This window comes from Mobula birostris, chromosome 3 (assembly GCF_030028105.1).
Source record: "Mobula birostris isolate sMobBir1 chromosome 3, sMobBir1.hap1, whole genome shotgun sequence".
NCBI lineage: Eukaryota > Metazoa > Chordata > Chondrichthyes > Myliobatiformes > Myliobatidae > Mobula > Mobula birostris.
In genome coordinates this window covers 227,802,921-227,824,700 of record NC_092372.1, presented here as the reverse complement: position 1 = coordinate 227,824,700, position 21,780 = coordinate 227,802,921, and the positions used below count along the sequence as shown (strand labels likewise).

General features: G+C 44.3%; 1 protein-coding gene across 1 annotated transcript in view; it reads left to right on the top strand.

Moving 5' to 3' along the window:
- Positions 1 to 21,780, top strand: part of bop1 (BOP1 ribosomal biogenesis factor) — a 244,425-nt gene that overhangs the window by 15,220 nt on the left and 207,425 nt on the right. Inside the window, exons 2-3 of the mRNA XM_072254272.1 lie at positions 13,195 to 13,404; positions 14,747 to 14,869. Of these exons, the coding sequence (XP_072110373.1) occupies positions 13,195 to 13,404; positions 14,747 to 14,869 (333 nt within the window). The remainder of the gene's footprint in view (positions 1 to 13,194; positions 13,405 to 14,746; positions 14,870 to 21,780) is intronic.

Genomic DNA, 21,780 nt, shown 5'->3' with positions numbered 1-21,780 from the left:
GTTCATCAGTCACTGAAAGTAAGCATGCAGGTACAGCAGGCAGCGAAGAAAGCTTATGGCATGCTGGCCTTCATAACAAGGGGAGTTGAGTATAGGAGCAAAGAGGTCCTTCTGCAGATGTACAGGGCCCTGGTGAGACCACAACTGGAGTATTTTGTGCAGTTTTGGTCTCCAAATTTGAGGAAGGACATTCTTGCTATTGAGGGAGTGCAGCATAGGTTGACGAGGTTAACTCCCGGGATGGTGGGGCTGTGATATGTTGAAAGATTGGAGCGACTGGGCTTGTATGCACTGGAATTTAGAAGGATGAGAGGGGATCTGATTGAAGCATATATGATTACTAAGGGATTGGACATGCTAGAGGCAGGAAACGTGTTCCTGATGTTAGGGGAGTCCAGAACCAGAGGCCACTGTTTAAGAATAAGGGGAAGGCCATATAGAACGGAGTTGAGGAAAAACTTTTTCACCCAGAGAGCTGTGGATCTGTGGAATGCTGTGCTCCAGTGGAGTCTCTGGATGCTTTCAAGAAAGAATTAGATAGAGTTCTTAAAGATAGTGGAGTCAAGGGATATGGGGAGAAGGCAGGAACAGGGTACTGATTGTGGATGATCAGCCATGATCACAGTGAATGGCGGTGCTGGCTCGAAAGGCCAAATGGCCTACTCCTGCATCTATTGTCTATTGCCTTATCTTATCTCATGTTTTTGTTTATATTTGCAGTTTGTTGTCTTCTACACTCTGGTTGCTCTTTCATTGTTCCTGTTATAGTTACTATTCTATAGATTTGCTGAGTATGCCCACAGGAAAATGAATCTCAGGGTTTATGTGGTGACATAGGCGTACTTTGATAACAAAATTTACTTCGAAATTTGACATTAATCTATTAAGTTATTGAATTAGTACCATTGCTTCTGATGTCTCCCAGACAAGTACTTGTCCAGATCCCTTCTGAAAGTTGCTGCTAAGTCTGTTTCCAGGTGAAAGGACTTGCATTCTAGATTGCAACAACTTATTCACAAATGCTGTTTGTCATTGAATTTTCTTCAAATGCTTTCGGCAAATTAATGTTCATCTGGCTGCTTTGGGCAAATTAATGCCCAACTGGTAGATTTCTATATTCTAACATGTCCCAATTCTGGTCTGCTCATCTTGCTCATTTCCTATTTTAAAAAGTACCTTGAAATAATTTCTTTAGGAATTTACTTAATGAGAATGAAGGGGGATTTAACTGAAACCTAGTCAGTAGCTGTCAATCCCTGGGGGTCAAGGGTTTGCGCTAACGGGGGACTGTGTCCTCTCCAGGGAACAAGCCTGCGTAGGAAGATTTGAAGAACCGGCTGTAGCCCATGCAGCAGGTTTCCCCCTCTCCACGTCACTGATGGTCCAAGGGAATGGCAAGCGCTGATACAGGTTGGCACCAGTGTCATCGCAGAGGTTGCTGGAGTGAAGTTGTAAACAACATCAAACTGCCTTCGGGACCCCGGCTTCGGATTTCTTCCTTGGGGTTTACTCCCAAAGCCCTTCCCATGGCCACAAGGTAGTGGAGGTTTAAAATCAGAGTTTCTCTTCTCCTAGGTGGGCTGCCGTCCAAGGCTAATGAGCCCCGCCTGCCCAAAGCAACTGGTTTTGAGGGGACAGTGGTCTGCCTTTTCCCCTTCTCTTGTCTGCAGAAACTGTTCTGCCAGGACTAGTAGCTAGGCCACATGTGAAGCCCAAGTGTTGGACTTGATTGTCAGAGGCTGTTAGAGATGCATGCCATTTGGAGCACTACCCCCACTACCACCCCTGGCTACGACAACCTTAGGAACATACTGAAACCTACCGAATATTAAAAGGCCTCGACAGAGTGGATGTTTCCTATAGTGTGAGAGTCTAGGGCCAGTTTGGAAAGAAGAACTTTTAGAACAGAAATGGGGAGGAATTTCTTTAGCCAGGGGGTAGTGAATGAATCTATGGAATTCATTGCCACAGACAAGTCAAGGCCAAGACATTGGGTATATTTAAAGCAGAGGTTCATAGGTTTTTGATTAGTCAGGGTGTCAAAGGTTATGGGGTGAAGGCAGAAGGATGGGGTTGAGAGGTATAATACATTTGCCATGATGGAAAGGCGGAGCAGACCTAATGGGTCAACTAGCCTAATTCTGTTCTATGTCTTATGGTCTTATTAAATTTCTGTGGGAGCTAAGTAAATATGAGTCTGTACCTTCTCCTAATGTGTGTGGAAGTCTCTTGTTTGTATTGGTGGAGAATAGAATGGCATATGGGCATGCAAAACTAGGCTGCTGCACCCACTCTGATGAGTTGGAAAGCTACTACTTTTTTAGATGTGCTCAAATTAGTTAATAAGATTCGGTTGTCTGTGGAACATGCTTTTTTCTATGACCAGAGGGCATTGCTTTTTAAGGGCAATGAAGAATACTTCTGCTGAAAGCAAGGAAGGGGCGCTGCGGTAGCATAGCAGTTGGCATGAGGCTATTTCAGCTCGTGGCATCAGTTCAATGCTGGCGCCGTCTGTAAGAAAGTTTGTATGTTCTTCCTGTGAAATGTGTGGATTTCCTCCAGGTGCTCCGGTTTCCTCCCACAGTCCAAAGGCATATCTGTTAGTAGGTTAATTGGTTGTTTTAAATTGTCCCATGATTGGACTAAGGTTAAATCAGGGGTTGCTGGTGGCACAGGCTGGCAGGGCCTCTTCTGGGGTTCATCTCTAAATAAAATAAACTGGCTAGCTTATTGTTGAATATAAACCAATAGTGTTTTGCACTAGGTCATTCTGTCTGTGAGAGGTCCAAAATGTTTTGGAGAAAAACCTGTGAGCCTTTGATTGTGGTCAAATGGCTCCCTACAGGAAAGGAGACAGTGTGTGAGTGTTTCTTCCTTCAGGGTGTTGGGTTTCTCTGTTAGTGCCAGGAGAGTTGATTTACTGCTCCAGTACTTTTTGCCAAATGTGAAATTAAGAGAGCACATCAAAATAAAGCTCTACAGTAGTGTCAGAATACATATTTGTTCATTGAACGGATGTTGTGATGTCTGCTCTGGCTCGGTGGGTTATATTCCTTCCTCCTGAGTTCAAGCTTTTTGGGTTCCAAGTCCTACTGCAGAAACATGAGAACACAATTCCAGGCCGATGCTGTAGTGCAGTGAGATCTGTTCCTCTTGAAATCTCTCAGATGCTTCCAAATTTTCCCTTTCAGTAGATCTGTGTAATTTGTCCCTTATATTCAACATGAATATTTGGTTGTGCTTTTTTAATGGAATGTAAAATATTTATCTTTGTGACCAGTCTTCAAGAAACCTTTACTTATTGTTGTGCAGCCCTGTAAAATATTGAACATGAAGAACAGTACAGGCCCATCAGTTCACAATACTGTGCTGACGTTTTAATCTACTCCTAGGTCAATCTACCCCTTCCCTCCCACATAGCCCTCCATTTTTCTATTGTCCATGTGCCTATTTAAGAGTCTCTTAAATGTCCCTAATGTATCTGCCTTTACCATTACCTCTGGCAGTGCGTTCCATGCACCCACCGTTAGTCTTGCGAGGCCATGGATCTATGCCTGGAAAGTCTTCACTCTCCAGGGCTCAGGCCTGGGCAAGGTTGTATGGAAGACCAGCAGTTGCCCATGCTACAAGTCTCCCCTCTCCACGACACCGATATTGTCCAAGGGAAGGGCAAGGGCCGATACAGCTTGGCACCAGTGTTGTCGCAGAGCAATGTGTGGTTAAGTGCCTTGCTCAAGGACACAACACGCTGCCTCGGCTGGGGCTCGAACTCACGACCTTCAGGCCGTTAGTCGAACGCCTTAGCCACTTGGCCACGTGCACCCACCACTCTCTGTGAAAACCTTAAACTGACAGTTCCCCCACCCCCCCATACTTCCTTCCAATCACTTTAAAAGTATTCCCCCTCATTTTAGCCATTTTCTCCCTGGAAAGAAGTCTCTGGTTGTCTTACTTTATCTCTGCCTCTTAACATCTTGAACACCTCTATCAAGTCACCTCTCATCCTCCTTTGCTCCAAAGAGAAAAACGCTAGCTCGCTCAACCTATCCTCGCTTTCAACATGAATACTTTTTCCTGCATTTTTTAACACAATGTTAATTTTCTGTCTTCACAACTAACCTTTTCAAGAAACCTTTTTTCCTATTGTTGCATAGCTCTGTGATATCTTATCATTCCAGTTCATTTCCCTCATTAATATATCTGATCCAATCATGGCTTTATACTGTGACAGTTTCCTCTGTGTAAATTGGATTTTCATTAGAGATACAACACGGTAACAGGCCCTTCTGGCCCAGTGAACCCACGACGCTTAATTATACCCATGTGACCAGTTTCATATGACGAAATCCACACAGTTACAGGGGAAAACATACAAGCTCCTTACAGTCAGCGGTGGGTAATGGCATTGCGCTACCGTGTAGCCCCTTCCAATCTTGTGTGCTGCAGTCATAATTCCCAGCCGGTCTCTCTTCTTTCTCATCTGTTTCCTTACTCTTCAGCCAGTTCTGGCAACACCTCCAGCCCACTCGCATACTTTTGTAGATGTTTTCGGAATTTCGTTCCCATTTCTCCATTTAATGTGCCTCTGTCCAATCCATCTGAATCTCCGGAACAATAATTGTTATATCCGTTCATTCCTTTAATTTCTCTGTGGATTTCCTCTTCCATTTACCTTACCACAATTTTCCAAATTTTATTTTGCTTGACAACTAGTGTTTTGTTCAAAATTACAAATTTGATCTCAAGCCATTGTGTCTATCTCTACTCTGTGCCCAACTCTTAGCAAAGTTACAATTTTTCCTCTGTCTGTATAGTTTCTCCCTGGACTACTAAGCATTTATTTCACTGAGCATAATGGGCAGGGATCTGTGAGAGGGAAATTGTCTTTGATTTAATTTGTCGGGAACCAAAGGATGCGAATGCTTTGCAGATCCATGGAAAACAGTCTCCCTTGCATAGATTCTGTCTGCATTTCTCACTGTGTTGGTAAAACAGCCAGCATAACCAAAACCATATTCACCCTGCACATTGTCTCTTCTTCTCACTCCCATTTTGGCAGATGATCCAAAAGCCTGACCGTACGTGCCACCAGGCTCAAGGGCTTGCTGATAGAAGACTCTTAAATCAACTTCTTGATCGTTAGAAATGAACTCTCAGACCTCTGTCTACCTTGCACCTTTATTATCCATGTGCACTGTACTTCCTCTGTAGCTGTAACACTTTTAGATTATGAAGACACGCAGTCCTCTTTTATTGTCATTTAGTAATGCATGCATTAAGAAATGATACATTATTTCCTCCGGTGTGATATCACAAAACACAGGACAAACCAAGACTAAAAAAAACTCACAAAACCACATAATTATAACATATAGTTACAACAGTGCACAATACCATAACTTGATGAAGAAGTCCGTGAGCACAGTAAAGTTCAAAGTTTCTCAAATGTCCCATATCTCATGCAGACGGGAGAAGGAAGAACTCTTCCTGCCATGCCGACCACAATCCGACTCTGAGTCATCCGAAAACCTCGAGCTCTGATCAACTGTCCGACACCGAGTACTGAGCGCCATCTCTGTCCGAGCGATTCGACCTCTTTCTCGGTCGCCAAAAGCAGGCAAGGCCGGGGATTTTGAGGCCTACCCTCCGAAAGATTCCCGACCGTGCAGTAACGACAGCAGCGAATGAGCGTTTCAGAAATTTCTCCAGATGTTCAGGAAGGGGAAGATGTGGGAAAACAGAGGATTGGGAAGTTTTTAAAACCTTACAAAAGGAAACCAAGAAGGTCATTAAGAGGGAAAAGATTAACTATGAAAGGAAGCTAGCAAATAATATCAAAGAGGATACTAAAAGCTCTTTCAAGTATATAAAGAGTAAAAGACAGGTGAGAGTAGATATAGGACCGATAGAAAATAACACTGGAGAAATTGTAATGGGAGATAAGGAGATGGCAGAGGAACTGAACGAGTATTTTACATCAGTCTTCACTGAGGAAGACATAGCAGTATACCGGACACTCAAGGGTGGCAGGGAAGAGAAGTGTGCGCAGTCACAATTACGATAGAGAATTACTCAGGAAGCTGAATAGTCTAAAGGTAGATAAATCTCCTGGACCAGATGGAATGCACCCGCATGTTCTGAAGGAAGTAGCTGTGGAGATTGCGGAGGCATTAGCGATGATCTTTCAAAAGTTGATAGATTCTGGCATGGTTCCGGAGGACTGGAAGATTGCAAATGTCACTCCACTATTTAAGAAGGGGGCAAGGAAGCGAAAAGGAAATTATAGACCTGTTAGCTTGATATCGGTGGTTGGGAAGTTGTTGGAGTCGATTGTCAAGGATGAGGTTACAGAGTACCTGGAAGCATATGACAAGATAGGCAGAACTCAGCATGGATTCCTTAAAGGAAAATCCTGCCTGACAAACCTATTACAATTTTTTGAGGAAATTACCAGTAGGCTAGACAAGGGAGATGCAGTGGCTGTTGTATATTTGGATTTTCAGAAGGCCTTTGATAAGGTGCCACACATGAGGCTACTTAACAAGATAAGAGCCCATGGAATTACGGGAAAGTTATATACGTGGATAGAGCGTTGGCTGATTGGCAGGAAACAGAGAGTGGGAATAAAGGGATCCTATTCTGGTTAGCTGCTGGTTACCAGTGGTGTTCCACAGGGGTCCGTGTTGGGGCCGCTTCTTTTTACATTGTACATCAACGATTTGGATTATGGAATAGATGGCTTTGTGGCTAAGTTTGCTGATGATACGAAGATAGGTGGAGGGGCTGGTAGTGCTGAGGAAACAGAGAGTCTGCAGAGAGACTTGGATAGATTGGAAGAATGGGCAGAGAAGTGGCAAATGAAGTACAATGTTGGAAAGTGTATGGTTATGCACTTTGGCAGAAAAAATAAATGGGCAGACTATTATTTAAATGGGGAAAGAATTCAAAGTTCTGAGACGCAACGGGACTTGGGAGTTCTCGTACAGGATACCCTTAAAGTTAACCTCCAGGTTGAGTCAGTAGTGAAGAAGGCGAATGCAATGTTGGCATTCATTTCTAGTGGAATAGAGTATAGGAGCAGGGATGTGATGTTGAGGCCCTATAAGGCGCTGGTGAGACCTCACTTGAGTACTGTGGGCAGTTTTGGTCTCCTTATTTAAGAAGGGATGTGCTGACGTTGGAGAGGGTACAGAGAAGATTCACTAGAATGATTCTGGGAATGAGAGGGTTAACATATGAGGAACGTTTGTTCGCTCCTGGACTGTATTCCTTGGAGTTTAGAAGAATGAGGGGAGACCTCATAGAAGCATTTCGAATGTTGAAAGGCATGGACTGAGTGGATGTGGCAAAGTTGTTTCCCATGATGGGGGAGTCTAGTACGAGAGGGCATGACTTAAGGATTGAAGGGCGCCCATTCAGAACAGAAATGCAAAGAAATTTTTTTAGTCAGAGGGTGGTGAATCTATGGAATTTGTTGCCACGGGCAGCAGTGGAGGCCAAGTCATTGGGTGTATGTGAGGCAGAGATTGATAGGTATCTGAGTAGCCAGGGCATTAAAGGTAATGGTGAGAAGGCGGGGGAGTGGGACTAAATGGGAGAATGGATCAGCTCATGATAAAATGGCGGAGCAGACTCGATGGGCCGAATGGCCGACTTCTGCTCCTTTGTCTTATGGTCTTATGTTCCTCTGTGCTTTCACGTCCATTCTCCATCAAATCAGAATTGCCCATGGCCCCTATTTAACAGATACGACATCACTTTATTTGGCATTCTGTTATTTTCCCTTGTACTACCTCATGCACTGTTATAGAATCATAGAGCACTACAGCACAGAAGCAGGCAGGCCCTTGTGCCGAACTGTCCCTTCGATCTGCTCCTGGACCATAGGCCCTCCAAACCTCAACCGTGCATGTTCTTATTCCAATTTTGTTTATAATGACGTCATCTGTATAAATGTTATGTGAGGCGCGTTTTTCACTGCACTCAGTAATGTTGCACTCGGGTCAAGCAATTCAGAACATGTGGAATTGGGGGCAACGTACAGGGCTGGAGAAGTGGTTAACAAAAGAGTATGTCTTGTGCTGAGTACAGGAGTTAAGATGTTATGTTGAAGTTGTGCTAAGATGTTGGAGAGGCTGAATTTAGAGTATTGTGTTCAGTTCTGGTCACCTACCTACAGGAAACATCAATAATAGTCATAGACATACTTCATTGATCCCAGGGGAAATTGGTTTTCGTTACAGTTGCACCATAAATAATTAAATAGTAATATGTAAATTATGCCAGGAAATAAGTCCAGGACCAGCCTACTGGCTCAGGGTGTCTGACCCTCCAAGGGAGGAGTTGTAAAGTTTGATGGCCACAGGCAGGAATGACTTCCTATGACGCTCTCCATGGAATGAGTCTCTGGCTGAATGTACTCCTGTGCCCAACCAGTACGTTATGTAATGGATGGGAGACATTGTCCAAGATGGCATGCAACTTGGACAGCATCCTCTTTTCAGACACCACTGTCAGAGAGTAAGATTGAAATAGTACAGAGAAAATTTACAAGGATGCTGAAAGGACTTCAGGACCTGAGTTAGAGGGAAAGGTTAAATAGGTTAGGACTTTTATTCTCTAGAGATTTGATAGAGGTATACAAAATTATGAGGGGTATAAAAAAGGTGAATTCAAGCAGGCTTTTTTCCACTGAGGTTGGGTGAGGCTAGAACTAAAGGTCATGGGTTAAGGGTAAAATATTTAAGGAGAACCTGCAGAGAAACTTCTTCACTCAGAGAGTGGTTTAAGTGTGCAGCGAGCCTCTAGCAGAGGTGACGGATATGGGTTTGATTGCAACATTTAAGAAAAGTTTGGATGAATATGTAGAAGGGAGGGGGATGGTCCAGGTGTGGGTTGCCAGGAGTAGCCAGTATAACAGTTCGGACCATGTGGGCCAAAATGCCTGTTTCTATATTGAAGTGCTCTCTGACTCTGCCTAATGTCTTTGTCAGTTGGGAGGCTAGGATCAGTGGGATATTATGAGGTCCGGTACTTGATCTTCAGCTGTTTACAATCCAGAACATGAATTTGACTGAAGTGTCACCTGTTTAAGTTTGCTGGTGTTGCAACACCATGTGAGACCGTGAATAGAGAGGAGGTTGTTTAGGAGCCACAAGGGGATATCGCTGAGCTGATTGAGTGGGCTGGAGAAGGGCAGACAAAATGTGCTGTGAAATGATGAAATCATTGCTGCGCTGCACTAAACCGAAAAGCAGATCATCTGTTAGCTGATGACAGATTGGGAACTGCTGATGTTCAAAGGGAGTTGGAGTTCCTGCACACTTAGAATATTGTATTCCGTTCTGGTTGCCTCCTTATAGGAGGGATGTGGGAGCTTTAGAGAGGGTGCAGAGGAGGTTTATCAGGATGATGTCTGGATTAGAGAGCATGTCTTATGAATATTGGTTGAACGAGCTAGGGCTTTTCTTCTTGGAGAAGGATGAGAGGTGACAATAGAGGTGTACAAGATAAGAGGGATAGAATGAGTTGACAACCAGAGACTTTTATCCCCCAGGGCAGAAATAGCTAACATGAGGGCGGCATAATTTTGAGGTGATTGGGGGGATGTCAGAGGTAGTTTTATTTTACTCAGAATGGTGGGTGCATGGAATGTGCTGCTGAGGGTAGTGATAAAGGCAGATATATTAAGGATGTTAAAAGACTTTTAGATCAGCACATGGATGATAGAAAAATGGAATGCTATGTGGAGAGAAAGGTTAGATTGATCTTAGAGTAGGTTTAAAGGTCGGTACATTATCGTGGGCCGAAGGGCTTGTGTGCTATAATTTTACATGAGTGGCATATGGGACTTGGAAGATCAGAAAGGCCACTTCAGCTCCCAATTCTTAGGTTGTTATTATTTAATGTGTGCTCATGTTTTGTTTCTATGGGAATGTCTACAAATTGTATCCTCCCTGTTTAATTCTGTTCCTCATTACTTTACATTCTCAGCTTTCCTCCCCATGCTTTGAGTCCTTTTGCAGTTGAGGACCAAGTTCCATAAGCCGTCGTCAATGTGTGTTAAAACGAGCGTGCTGAATTGGTTCAGCTGTCTGTGAATGCCTGGTCCGTGCTAGTCACTTTCATCCAGTGTAGATTACTGCAGGATCAGCTCTTGGCATGACTGGTTTCCATCTTCGATGCTGCATGGTTAGAAAAGGTAGTGGAATTGCGGTCTGAAACAACTTCAATCCTGAGATGGTCGTGCCCCTGTAGTGGATGTGTGTTGTGCCCGACAATGACAGAAAACCTGTGCAGGAGAGTTTTAAAGTGGAAAGGTTGTTGTACTGGGACAGTTTTGAAATAATTTTGATCCTGAGATTGACCAGGTAATGGTCCTGTTGAGGCACTCATTGAAGCATGCTAGTGGAGTTCAAAGTACATTTATTATCAATGTATGTATACTACATACAACCTTGAGATTCATCTTCATGCAGGCAGCCACAAAACAAAGAAACACAATAGAACCCATTTTAAAAAAAATACGCACAAAGATAGACAAGCATCCATTGTGCGAAAAAAGAACAAGTTGTGTAAACAATTTTTAAAAAAGTAAACAAATCACAAACAGAATGCGAACTGCAGAGTCTCCGAAAGGGAATCGCATCCATGGAGCCAGGTCAGCACTGTAGCCGGGCCAGGGTCCAGGAGCATGGTGGCCGTAGGCCACAGCTACCACCTCAGGTCGGGTTCAGTTGCAACACTTAAAATGGATAGATAGGTACTCCATCTGATTCCAAAGGAAATTACAGTGAGATAGTACAAGTTCACAGATATACAGTGTTAGAAGAGAAATAAGAAAAATAAATAAATAAATCTAACAAGGTGGGTGGGGGGGGGGTGGTTATCGCTTCCCCGGCTATAGGTTGATTCGTTATAGAGCCTAATGGCAGAGGGTAAGAATGACCTCATAGTGCTCTTTGGAGCAGCACAGTTATTTTAGTCTATTACTAAAGGTGCTCCTCTGTTCAGCCAAAGTGGCATGCAGGGAGTGAGAAACATCGTCCAGAATTAACAGGATTTTCCGTAGGGTCCTTTGTTCTACCATAGCCTCCTTATAACAAAGCCAGCCTTTCTAATCAGTTTATTGAGCCTGTTGACATTACCTGTGTTGATGCCGTTGCCCCAGCACACCACTGCATAGAAGATTGTACTGGCGCCAACAGACTGATAGAACATGTGAAGGAGAGACCTGCACACTCCAAAGGACCTCAGTCTCCTCAGCAAGACTCTGGCCCTTCTTGTACACAGCCTCTGTGTTGGTGCTCCATTCAAGTCTGTCATCCAGGTGCACCCCCAAGTAGTTGTAGATCCTCACCACATCCATGTCCTCACCCATCAGTAGTAACAGGGAGCAGTGCAGGCTTTGTCTTCCTAAAGTCCATCACCATCTCCTTTGTTTTACTGATGTTGAGCTGCAGATGACTCAGCTTACAGAGGATGAATCACGGTGGTCTCAACAGTGCTTACCAAGGAGCTGGGAAAACTCATCGGGTCAGGCGGCAACTATGGAGGGAAATGGGCAGTTGATGTTTTGGATTGAGACCCTTTGACTTAAAACATCGACTGTTTATTCCCCTCTCCATATACTGCCTGACCTAATTGAATTTCCAGATTTCCAGTGTCTGCATTTTCTTATGTCTCTAGATTACAATGGTCTGCTGGACAGCATTTTACAAAACACTTACAGCTCAGGATGTAGGAGTTCAGAGTTCAGTTCCTGCATCCTCTTATAAACAAATTTGTATGTTCCTTCCTGCGTGCACGTGGGTTTCCTCTGGGTGCTCTGGTTTCCTCCCACATTCCAAAGACGTACTGGTTAGAAGGTTAATTTGACACTATAAATTGTCCCATGATTAGGGCAGGGGTTCCTTCCCAACTTGGGGTCCATGGACCCCGCAGTTAATCGTAAGGCTCCATGGCATAAAAAGGGCTGGGAACCCTTGGGCAAGTGTTAAATTGGTGGATTGCTGGGTGTTGCAGCTTGAAGGGCCTGTTCCACGTTGTACAGGTTTCCCCTGCCATCCGGAGGTGATTGTATCGCCTCTGTTCTGGGCTGACAATTACATGCTAGGCAGCACCTAATTAATTAGCATGTTTATTTCGGCTTTTTTCTTAAAGATGTGCTGTGTTCTTACTGTGTGCCGGGAGGCTACTGCTGCATTCTCCGCGAATCGGTACAGTATCTGTCCGGGGCCCAGGTGTTGGGGTGGTGGGACATGGGGGTGTCATCTCATCGTCGATCAGGGCAGGCAGCTCATCTTCCCCTATGACTGCCCGCCTCGATGTCGAAGGTCGAGGTTCGTCATCTGCCGTGGCTGATGTGGAAGGCTTGCTTGACTGCTGAGCCTCGCACGTTATCCTATCATACAGTTGTTTGTAAGCACTCAAACCATCCTGCAAATATCCCCTAAACCTACGTACCCTTTCAAAATTAAAGTCGTACTTTATCATTGCAGCGAAAATCTTACGCAGTTGCTTCACTTTCTGCATTCGGTTGCATTCGGTTTCGATTATTATCCTTTCCTCTCTAATTGCATCAGCTCTTCATCCATCAGTTCTTGGTCATGGGATGCCAAAACCTCTTCAACATCATCTTCGTCAGCTTCCACAAGCCAAACTCACTTTGTCCTTGCTTCGTTCACCACGATCGAAACGCTTAATTATGTCTAGTTTTACGCTAAGTGTAACACCCTTACTCTTTCAGGCTTTTCCGACACCTTAGAACTCATCTTGCTAACAGCTGCTCAATGCAACGTGTTAAAGCAATGCCGTTCCGAATCCGGGGCAGAGCGGCTGCTCGGGGCACGCGCTGCCTTTCTTCATAACAGTGAAAACACCTTCTGAAAGTGAAAACAGGGTACTAATGTAGGTTTTTCGTAACAGTGAGGTTTCGTAAAGCGAACATTCGAAAAGCGGGGGACACCTGTATCTCTAAATAAAATAAAACTTAAAACCTCAAGGAAGCTGCTAAATTTCTGCAGATTTCTGGGAATTGTTTTCTCCCTGGAACAGGAAATCTCTCTCATTTTGAGTTGATCTTCAATTAATTTAATATATAATTGCTGAGTTGTTGCTTCTGCTTATTTTTAGCTCTGCTGCAAGTCATCTCTGAGTTTAATTTGTATTTTTATGTGTGATCTTACTTTGCAGCTTCCCATCTTTGAAAGCTCAGCACTTGATGAGGATGCCGGTGATCTGTCAGACAGTGAAGAGAGCGTGTTCTCTGGTCTGGAGGATTCGGGGAGTGACAGCAGTGATGAGGGAGATGATGACGGTGAGGGGGGTGAGAGTGATGAAGACAGTGACAGTGGAGTTGAAGAGAATAGTGTGAAGAACAAGCTGGACAAGCAGGATATCAAGGTGAGGTAGATTCAGATTGATTTATTTATCATGTGTACAGTACTCTATATCTAAGACTTTTTGCACTACCTCAGTATTTTTTCCTCTCTTCTTGTATTACTTATTTTTCTTTTTTATAGAGTACTGTGCAAAAGTCTTGGGCACAGGACAAAACACAACAAGCAATTAAACAATGAAAGTGAAACAAATCCCTTTCCCCTTTCCCACCGACACATCCAACTCCAGGCTTCTGGGCCTTCAGTCTCCAATTTCCAGGCTCCAGCCATAAGGCTTCGGTGTTAGGTATCTACCACTGGACTAGTTGCTGATGGGAACTCGAGTTTGGGGTTCAACCTGCTTGTACTGACATCTGATCCTGGGACAGCTTGACATCCATGGATGCCCTTTGTTACCATCCACATCACTGGGCTTTGAGGACAGAATGGAGGCCTGGAGTCTGAATGTCCTTCTTCACCCATCCACATTGCTGATGTAGAGCACAGAATCAGTTTTGTGGTAGCGCAGTGATTAGCGCGATGCTGTTACAGCTCAGGGCGTCAGACCCTAGGAAGTGTGGGTCCTGGGCCTATGGACAGGATCCACTGGCTCTTTGATATTGATAAGGCATCTCTTATAATGAAGCTTCTGAAAGTCTTACTGAGGAAGCAATCTCTGTTGATTTTTTATTAGCCACATGCTTTGTTTTGTAAGTCTGTTGCAAGTGAAAGCTGGTTTCCTGCGATTCTGTTTAAACCATTCAGATTAGTTATGATATTTCAAGATAACATCAGTTTCAGCTGTCCTGCTAAGCCAATCACCCCTACTGGACAATAGGGTGCCGACAGTTGCTTGCCAGAGCCCTGTGTCCTGGGCCAGTCTTTCAAATAGTCCCCTGGAGTAGCCCATCTTTGAAGATCCTTCCTCTGCCGGAGATGAAGTCTTTAGAGCTTCTGTTGGCGTTTCTGTAGCTCTCGAGTCTTTGTAGGATGGGGTTACTAGTCCCATGCCCAACCCTCCTCCTCTTGCAGCTGGACTTGGGACCGTCCATGGCGGAGTTAAACTCACACTTAGGAAAAATAAACTTGACTTGAAATTTGAATGTGATGGTGGGATAAATTTATGCAGTTGTTACTTGTATGCCAGATGTAACAATAAACTTGGAATCCACCCTAAGGACTGTTGCTTTCCTCATTCTGACCTGGGTCAGCTCTCCCTCTGGAGATTAATCTGTTTGTGCTGGTTCACAGGGTAATGACTGACGGTACGGGCATATCAGCAAATAGTCTGTTGCACAACATAGTCTTTGATCCCACAAGCACATTAATTCCAACCTCCGTTAACTTCTCTTGTGTTTCTGTCCCAGGTAAGGAAAGAGGAAGGTGAAAGCTGTGGAAAGTCGGTGGAGTCAGGTGGCACTTTGCGGCCAGAGCCATCGGGGTTGACCTCTCCTGTGGATGAGTACAAGGAGGACAGCTCGGACGAAGAGGTACAAAGAAATGGGTTTTCTCTCTTGATGGTGCTAATTGTGGTTTGCAGATGTTTGAGCTGCAGTTGCTTATTTTAGCTCTGAAATCTCTAAAACCTGAGTCTCCTGCAGTTGAAAGCTTCCAGTAATAAAAGATAAGGCTGGGGAATCCTGGCCTCTGTCCCTGCTCTTCCCACCCTGATGATTTTCCTCCTGTAGTAGCTGCAGCTCCTGGTGCATTGTCCAAGCGGTCATTTTTGATAACTGCACCTCTGTTACAGCTGTGATTCAGTGAGCCCCATTAACTGAGTCACGAGGCCCTCGATTGAGCATAAAGTCCAGATAGAAATCCAGGATCAACTTTATTCGCCTTATACAGTATGTTTACATGTATTAGGAATTTGCTATGGTGCATTGGTCAGGGTGTGAAATGCAACAAAAATCAACGTTTAACAATGATAAAGAATTATATAAAAAGTAATGTTAGAGGTTAAAGTATGGAAATGGAATAAAATGTGCATAAATAGAAGCATGTATTTACAATGTAAACAACACTATAAAAAGTGATTCAAGTGTTTGCAGTGCAGTGACTAGGGTTAATAGATAGAGAGAAGTGGGGGACAACTGATGTGGTTGATTAGGTTAACTGCCTGGTAGAAGAAATTATTAAAATGGCATGAAATTTTTGTTTTAATAGCCCTTTAGTGCTTTCGAGAAGGGAAAAGGCAGTTTGCTGGGTGGGTAGTGTCTACAATGATATTTCCTGCCCACTTCTTTGTCCTGTAGTGATGGTAGATTGCAGCCAATTACCTTTTCTGCTGACCTGACAGTTATCTGCAGTTTTCATTTATTGTGAATGCTGTAGTTTTCGTATATTGTACACATTCGGACCCCGCATAGTGCTGATTTGTTACAACATGGTTTTTCAATTCTTTATTGAAATTTTTTTAAATGACAAAAATTCATTCTAAACCACACTTCAAACTTCTCTAGTGGCTGCCATTACAGTAAACATTTTATCAGCCAATGAGTGCGCTTCACATACACTCTGAGCCCCTCCCTGCCAATTACATATTAGTTCACACACTGCCTCCCTCACCAATTTATTCCATTTTTTCACTCATACTATCTTGAAAACGACCTGTAACTTGCAGTGGGGGTAGTACATCTAAGATGTCTAGGCAAAGCATTAGCATGGATGCAAAACTGTAAGCGATATGGAGTTTGGAAGCTGGTGAGCACCAGGTTGACACTGACTGCTTTTTCATGGTGAGAGCCTCAGTGACGAAAAGCTTCGAGAATTGGCAGAGCAACAGTTCCTGGGTGAATCTGAGGACACGGATGGAGAAGAGGAAAGACCAGTAAGAAACTTCACCACAAAGTTCCTCACACAAATCGTGGACCAGTTCACCGATAATGACCCTGACTAGGAGCGAAGCAATAAGGCAAAGAGAGGTGTCCTTGACATGATTTCCTGCTACTGAGAACTGCTCCAAGGCGGGAAACTTAAGAAAAGGTGGTCAAATCTCGACGCCTGCCTGAAGAAGAAGCCAAAGTTAGAGGATAACCCACACCTGCTCCCTCCTCTAAGATGTGACCACCACCCGCTTCCCTCCACTGCTGCTGCCATGTTACTGCTCCACTCATGTACAGGTTAGGGCTATCTGCGTGTTTGTCATTCCACAAATTATATACATATAATTATACATATATATCGGGCTTGATTTTCTTTTAATCAGGCACACATGTCTATTTACGTGATGTTATAATGACCCTGCATAGCACTGATTTACATAGCGCTCAACTTACAAGGAATGCATCCTCAGGGGAGACTTGATAGAGGTGTTTAAAATTATAAGGGGGATTGATAGAGTTGACGTGGTTAGACTTTTTCCATTGAGAGTGGGGAAGATTCAAACAAGAGGGCGTGGATTGAGACTTAGAGGACAAAAGTTTAGGGGTAACATGAGGGGGAACTTCTTTACTCAGAGAGTGGTAGCTGTGTGGAATGATCTTCCAGCAGAAGTGGTTGAGGCACGTTCGATGTTGTCGTTTAAAGTGAAATTGGATAGATATATGGACAGGAAAGGAATGGAGGGTTATGGGCTGAGTGCAGGTTGGTGGGAATAGGATAGGGTAAGAGTTCGGCACGGACTAGAAAGGCCGAGATGGCCTGTTTCTGTGCTGTAATGGTTATATATGGTTATATTAAGCGTGTCTGAGTGTATTGTCAAACCAGACAGTAATGGCTGATTTGAGTAAAGGCTCTCTATGATGGCAGTGTAGAGTTGTACCAGTATGATGTGGGGAAGATGAAGTTTTACCAACTACTGCAAGAAATATGAGCTCTGCTGAGCATTAGATACAATGTGAAAACAGACTACCATTTTGTGTCATGATATCTGCCAGCAGCGTTTGCTGGTTCCTTGGCCAGTGCTTACACCTGAACCTGCATCAATTGCCAGACCAGATTATTAAAGAGTGTTTAATGTCATTTCCAGTACACAAGTGTAAGGAGAATAAAATAATTGTTACTCTGGATCTGATGCAGAACAAAAATAACACAATAGGAAAAAATCATAAAAGGTCAGAATAAGAATCAGGTTTAATATCACTGGCATATGGCGTGAAATTTGTTCTGCTGCAGCAGTATAGTGCAATGCATAGTAATTAAAGCTATAAATTACAGTAAATATTTTTCTGTATATGAAAATAAATTGATTAAGTAATGTAAAAAGAGAGGGGGGAAATTTTTAAAAAATACTGAGGAAGTGTTCATTGGTTTATTGTCCATTCTGCAAGTTGGTGAAGGATAGGAAGCAGCTGTTCCTGAAACGTTGAATGTGTGTCTTCAAGCTCCTGTTCCTGAAGCAAAGCGTCTGTGCTTCTCCTTGATGGTAGCAAAGAGAGAAGGTCCAGGGTGATGGAGCTTCTTGATAATGGATGCTGCCTTTTTAAGCCATCGCCTTTTGAAGGTGTCCTGGATGTTGGGGAGGCTGGTACCCGTGATGGGGCTGACTGTGCTTACAACTTTCAGCAGCCTTTTCTGATCCTGCGCAATGGCCCCTCCATACCAGACAGTGATGCAACCAGTTAGGATGCTCTCCACGGCACATCTGTAGAAATTTGAGAATGATCCTAATGAAATATAGCTGCTATTGTGCCTTCTTTGTAACTGCATCAGTATGTTCAGCCCAGGATAGATTCTCAGAGATGTTGACATCCAGGAAGTTGAAACTACTCGCCCTTCCCACTTCTGATCCCTTGAAGAGGACTTGGTGTGTCTTCCCTTGACTTACTCTTCCTGAAGTCCACGATCAATTTCTTAGTCAATTCCTTGTAAAGAACATAATAAAAAACACAATAAATATAAATACATAACATTGCTTGAATACGTAGATTGATTGTACGTCTATAAAGTGACGCTAGACTGTACACAAGGTGACAGACGGGAGATAGTAAAGTGTTGATCAGCCTTACTGCTTGGGGAAAGTAACTTTTTGATTCTGGTGGCCCTCGCATAGATGCTATGTAGCCTCCTCTTTGATGGGAGTGGGGCAGTCAGTCCGTGAGCAGAGTGGGTGGGATCATTCATGATGTTCCTCTCACCTTTCTGTATATGTGTCCTCGATGGCAGGTAGGCTGGTGCCGGTGATGCGTTGGGCAGCTTTGACTGCCCGTTATAGAGCCTTCCTGTCCACTGCAGTGCAGTGATGCAGCTTCTTAGGATCTGGTCGGTGTCACATTTTTGTCCCTGGGAGCTTATTATGTACAGACTGGCTGCCATGTTTCTGACATTACCACAGTGATTCCACTTCAAATGTACTTAAAAGTCTGGCTGTGCATTCTTTGTAAACTGTCAAGCCAGCAATATATGTATTTGGAGAATCTGTCAGTGGTGTTGATGGCTGAGGGAGGAATGTTGGCCTTAAGGAAAGAGCAAACTTTTGGCAGTGGGTCCGTGGAATCTTCAATGTCAACCACACCGGCAAAGGTGATTTGATACATAGAACAGTCCAGCACAGTACAGTACAGTATATAAGACCATAAGACATGGGAGCAGAATTAGGCCATCTGGCCCATCAAGTCTGCTCCACCATTCAATCATGGCTAATCCTTTTTTTTCCTCCTCCTCAAACCCCAGTTCCCAGCCTTCTCCTGTAACCTTTGATGCCATGTCCAATCAAGAACCTATCAATCTCTGCCTTAAGTACAACCAATGACCTGGTCTCCACAGCTGCCTGTGGCAATTAATTGCACAAATTCACCACCCTTTGGCTAAAGAAATTTCTCTGCTTCTCTGTTTTGAAAGGGCGCCCCTCTCTCCTGACGCTGTGCCTTCTTGTCCTAGACTCTCCCACCATGGGAAGCATCCTTTCCACATCTACTCTGTCTAGGCTTTTTATCATTTGAAAGGTTTCAATGAGATGCCCCCTCATCCTTCTGAATTCTAGCGAGTACAGACCCAGAGCTATCAAGTGTTCCTCGTATGATAACCCTTTCATTCCTGGAATAATTTGTTGTGCTAACCTTACTGATCTTTTGTTATGTGCCATGTCACATAACTTGGTCGATCATGGTCTTTCCAGAACCACTGTTCTTGGCAAGTTTTTCTACAGAAATGGTCCACCATTGCCGCCTTCTGGGCAGTGCCTTTGACCCCCGGCCATTATCAATACTCTTCACAGATTGTCTGCTTGGTGTGGGTGGTTGCATAACCAGGACTTGTGATGTGCACCAGCTACTCATACGACCGTCCACCACCTGTTCCCATGGCCTCATGTGACCCTGATCGGGGGCTAAGCAGGTGCTACACCATGTCCAAGGGTGACCTGCAGGCTAACGAAGGCAAGGAGTGCCTTACACCTCCTTTGGTAGAGATGTATCTCCACTCCTACTCTAAGATCAATCTAACCCTTCCCTCCCATATAGCCCTCCATTTTTCTATCATCTATGTGCCTATCTTAAAGTCTTTTAATGTATCCGCCTCAACCACCACACCCCACTTTTCACTCTGTGTGTGCATTAAGATGTGCCTGACAACTCCCCTACACTTTTCCTCACTACCTTGATGTGTCCTGTGGTATGTAGAGGTTGTTAAAGAGACTGATACTGCAGCAGTGTTCTGTGCTGGGGGAGTGAGGTGTACTCCACTCTTGCAGTCCTGTGCAATAATTGGCAGAATTAGAGAGCCTGAGTTATAGAGGGAGGTTGGCCAAGCTAGGACCTTATTCCTTGAAGTGTAGGAGAATGTATGGTGACCTTACAGAGGTGAGGACACAATGAAGGGTGACCTTTTAGAAACATTTACAATTATGAGGGGTACAGATAAGGTGGACGGTAACAGTCTTTTCCCCAAGGTAAGGGAATCCTAAAGCTGGTGGTGGGGGGGGGGAGGGGGAGGTCACAAATTTAGGGTGAGAGGGGAAAGATTTGAAAGGAACCTGAGAGGCAATTGTTTCACACAGAGGTTGGTGGGTATATAGAATGAGCTACCAGAGGAAGTGGTTGAGCTGGTATACTAGTATCATTTAAGAAACAGTTTGGGAACCTCTGCCTTAGAGGGATACAGGCTAAATGCAGGAAATCGGGACTATGTGGATGGGCATCATAGTCAGCATGGTCTCACTGGGCCGAAGGGCCTACATCCGTGCTGTATTAGACTCAGGGTCAGGCTGAGCTTTGTGATGAGGCAAAGTTTTTGCTACCAGCAGAACCATTAAATTAAGGCATCCGTCAGTCTTATGAGACCATTGCTCTGCGCCTGGAAAGTCCTTCAGAGCACAGGCCTGAGCAAGGTTGTATGGAAGACCAGCAGCTGCCTAATCTGCAAGTCTCCCCTCTCAATGACACCGATGTTGCCCAAGGGAAGAGCACTAGGGCTGATACAACTTGGCACCGATGTCGTCGCAGAGCAATGGGTGGTTAAGTGCCTTGCTCAAGGACACAACACGCTGCCTCGGCTGGGGTTCGAACTCACAAACTTCAGACTACTAATCCAATTCCTTAACCACTTTGCTCTGCAACCATACTGACAATATTACCCCCCTCCCCCCGGCCATTTGTTGTTTCTGCTTTTATTTATTTATTTGAGATCCAGCACAAAACAGACCCTTCCGGCCCTTTGAGCCGCACCACCCCGCGACCCACCTATTTAATCCTAGTCTAATCACAGGACAATGTACAACGACCAATTAACCGACTAACTGCTACATCTCTGGATTTGGGAGGACACGAGAGCATGCAGAGAAAACCCATGTGCACACGGCGGAAACGTACAAACTTGCTTACAGATGATATTGGGCTGAGCTCTGAGCTCAACCCCGAGCTGTAATAGTACCATAATAACTGCTACAGTACCGTGGCGTTATTGAATCATTTTTAACAATAAATCCTGCACGTTACCATCAATGCTGTAAAATTGAGTTTTAGACAATTTTTTTTTCCAGTGAGGTGGGGCGGGGAGCAGCTGCCTGTAATCTGCATCTGTGGTAATTTTCTCTCCCCTTATTCATGGAGCAGCTGATATTTCTTATTGTGTGCCTCTCTGTGCAGCTTTGACGGTCAGGTGGGTCTTCACGGTGGGAATGTTAGGCTGTTCTACTGTAGCCCAGTATCCATGCCTATTACCCCTTCCACCTATCACCCCCCCCAGCTGCTGACTTCACCACCTCCCTCCACCCACCCACCTCCCTAGATGCTGAATGGCACCTCCGGCTATGTTTGTGTGCCCCACACTCTCAGAGTAAGACCATAAGATGAGCAGAAGGCTGTTCAGCCCATCAAGTCTGCTTCACCATTCCATCATGACTGATCTATTAACCCTCTCAGCCCCATTCTCCTGACTTCTCCCTGTAGCCTTTGACACCATTACTAAATATACTCAATGATTTGACCTCCACAGTCATATGTGGCAATGGATTCCACAGACT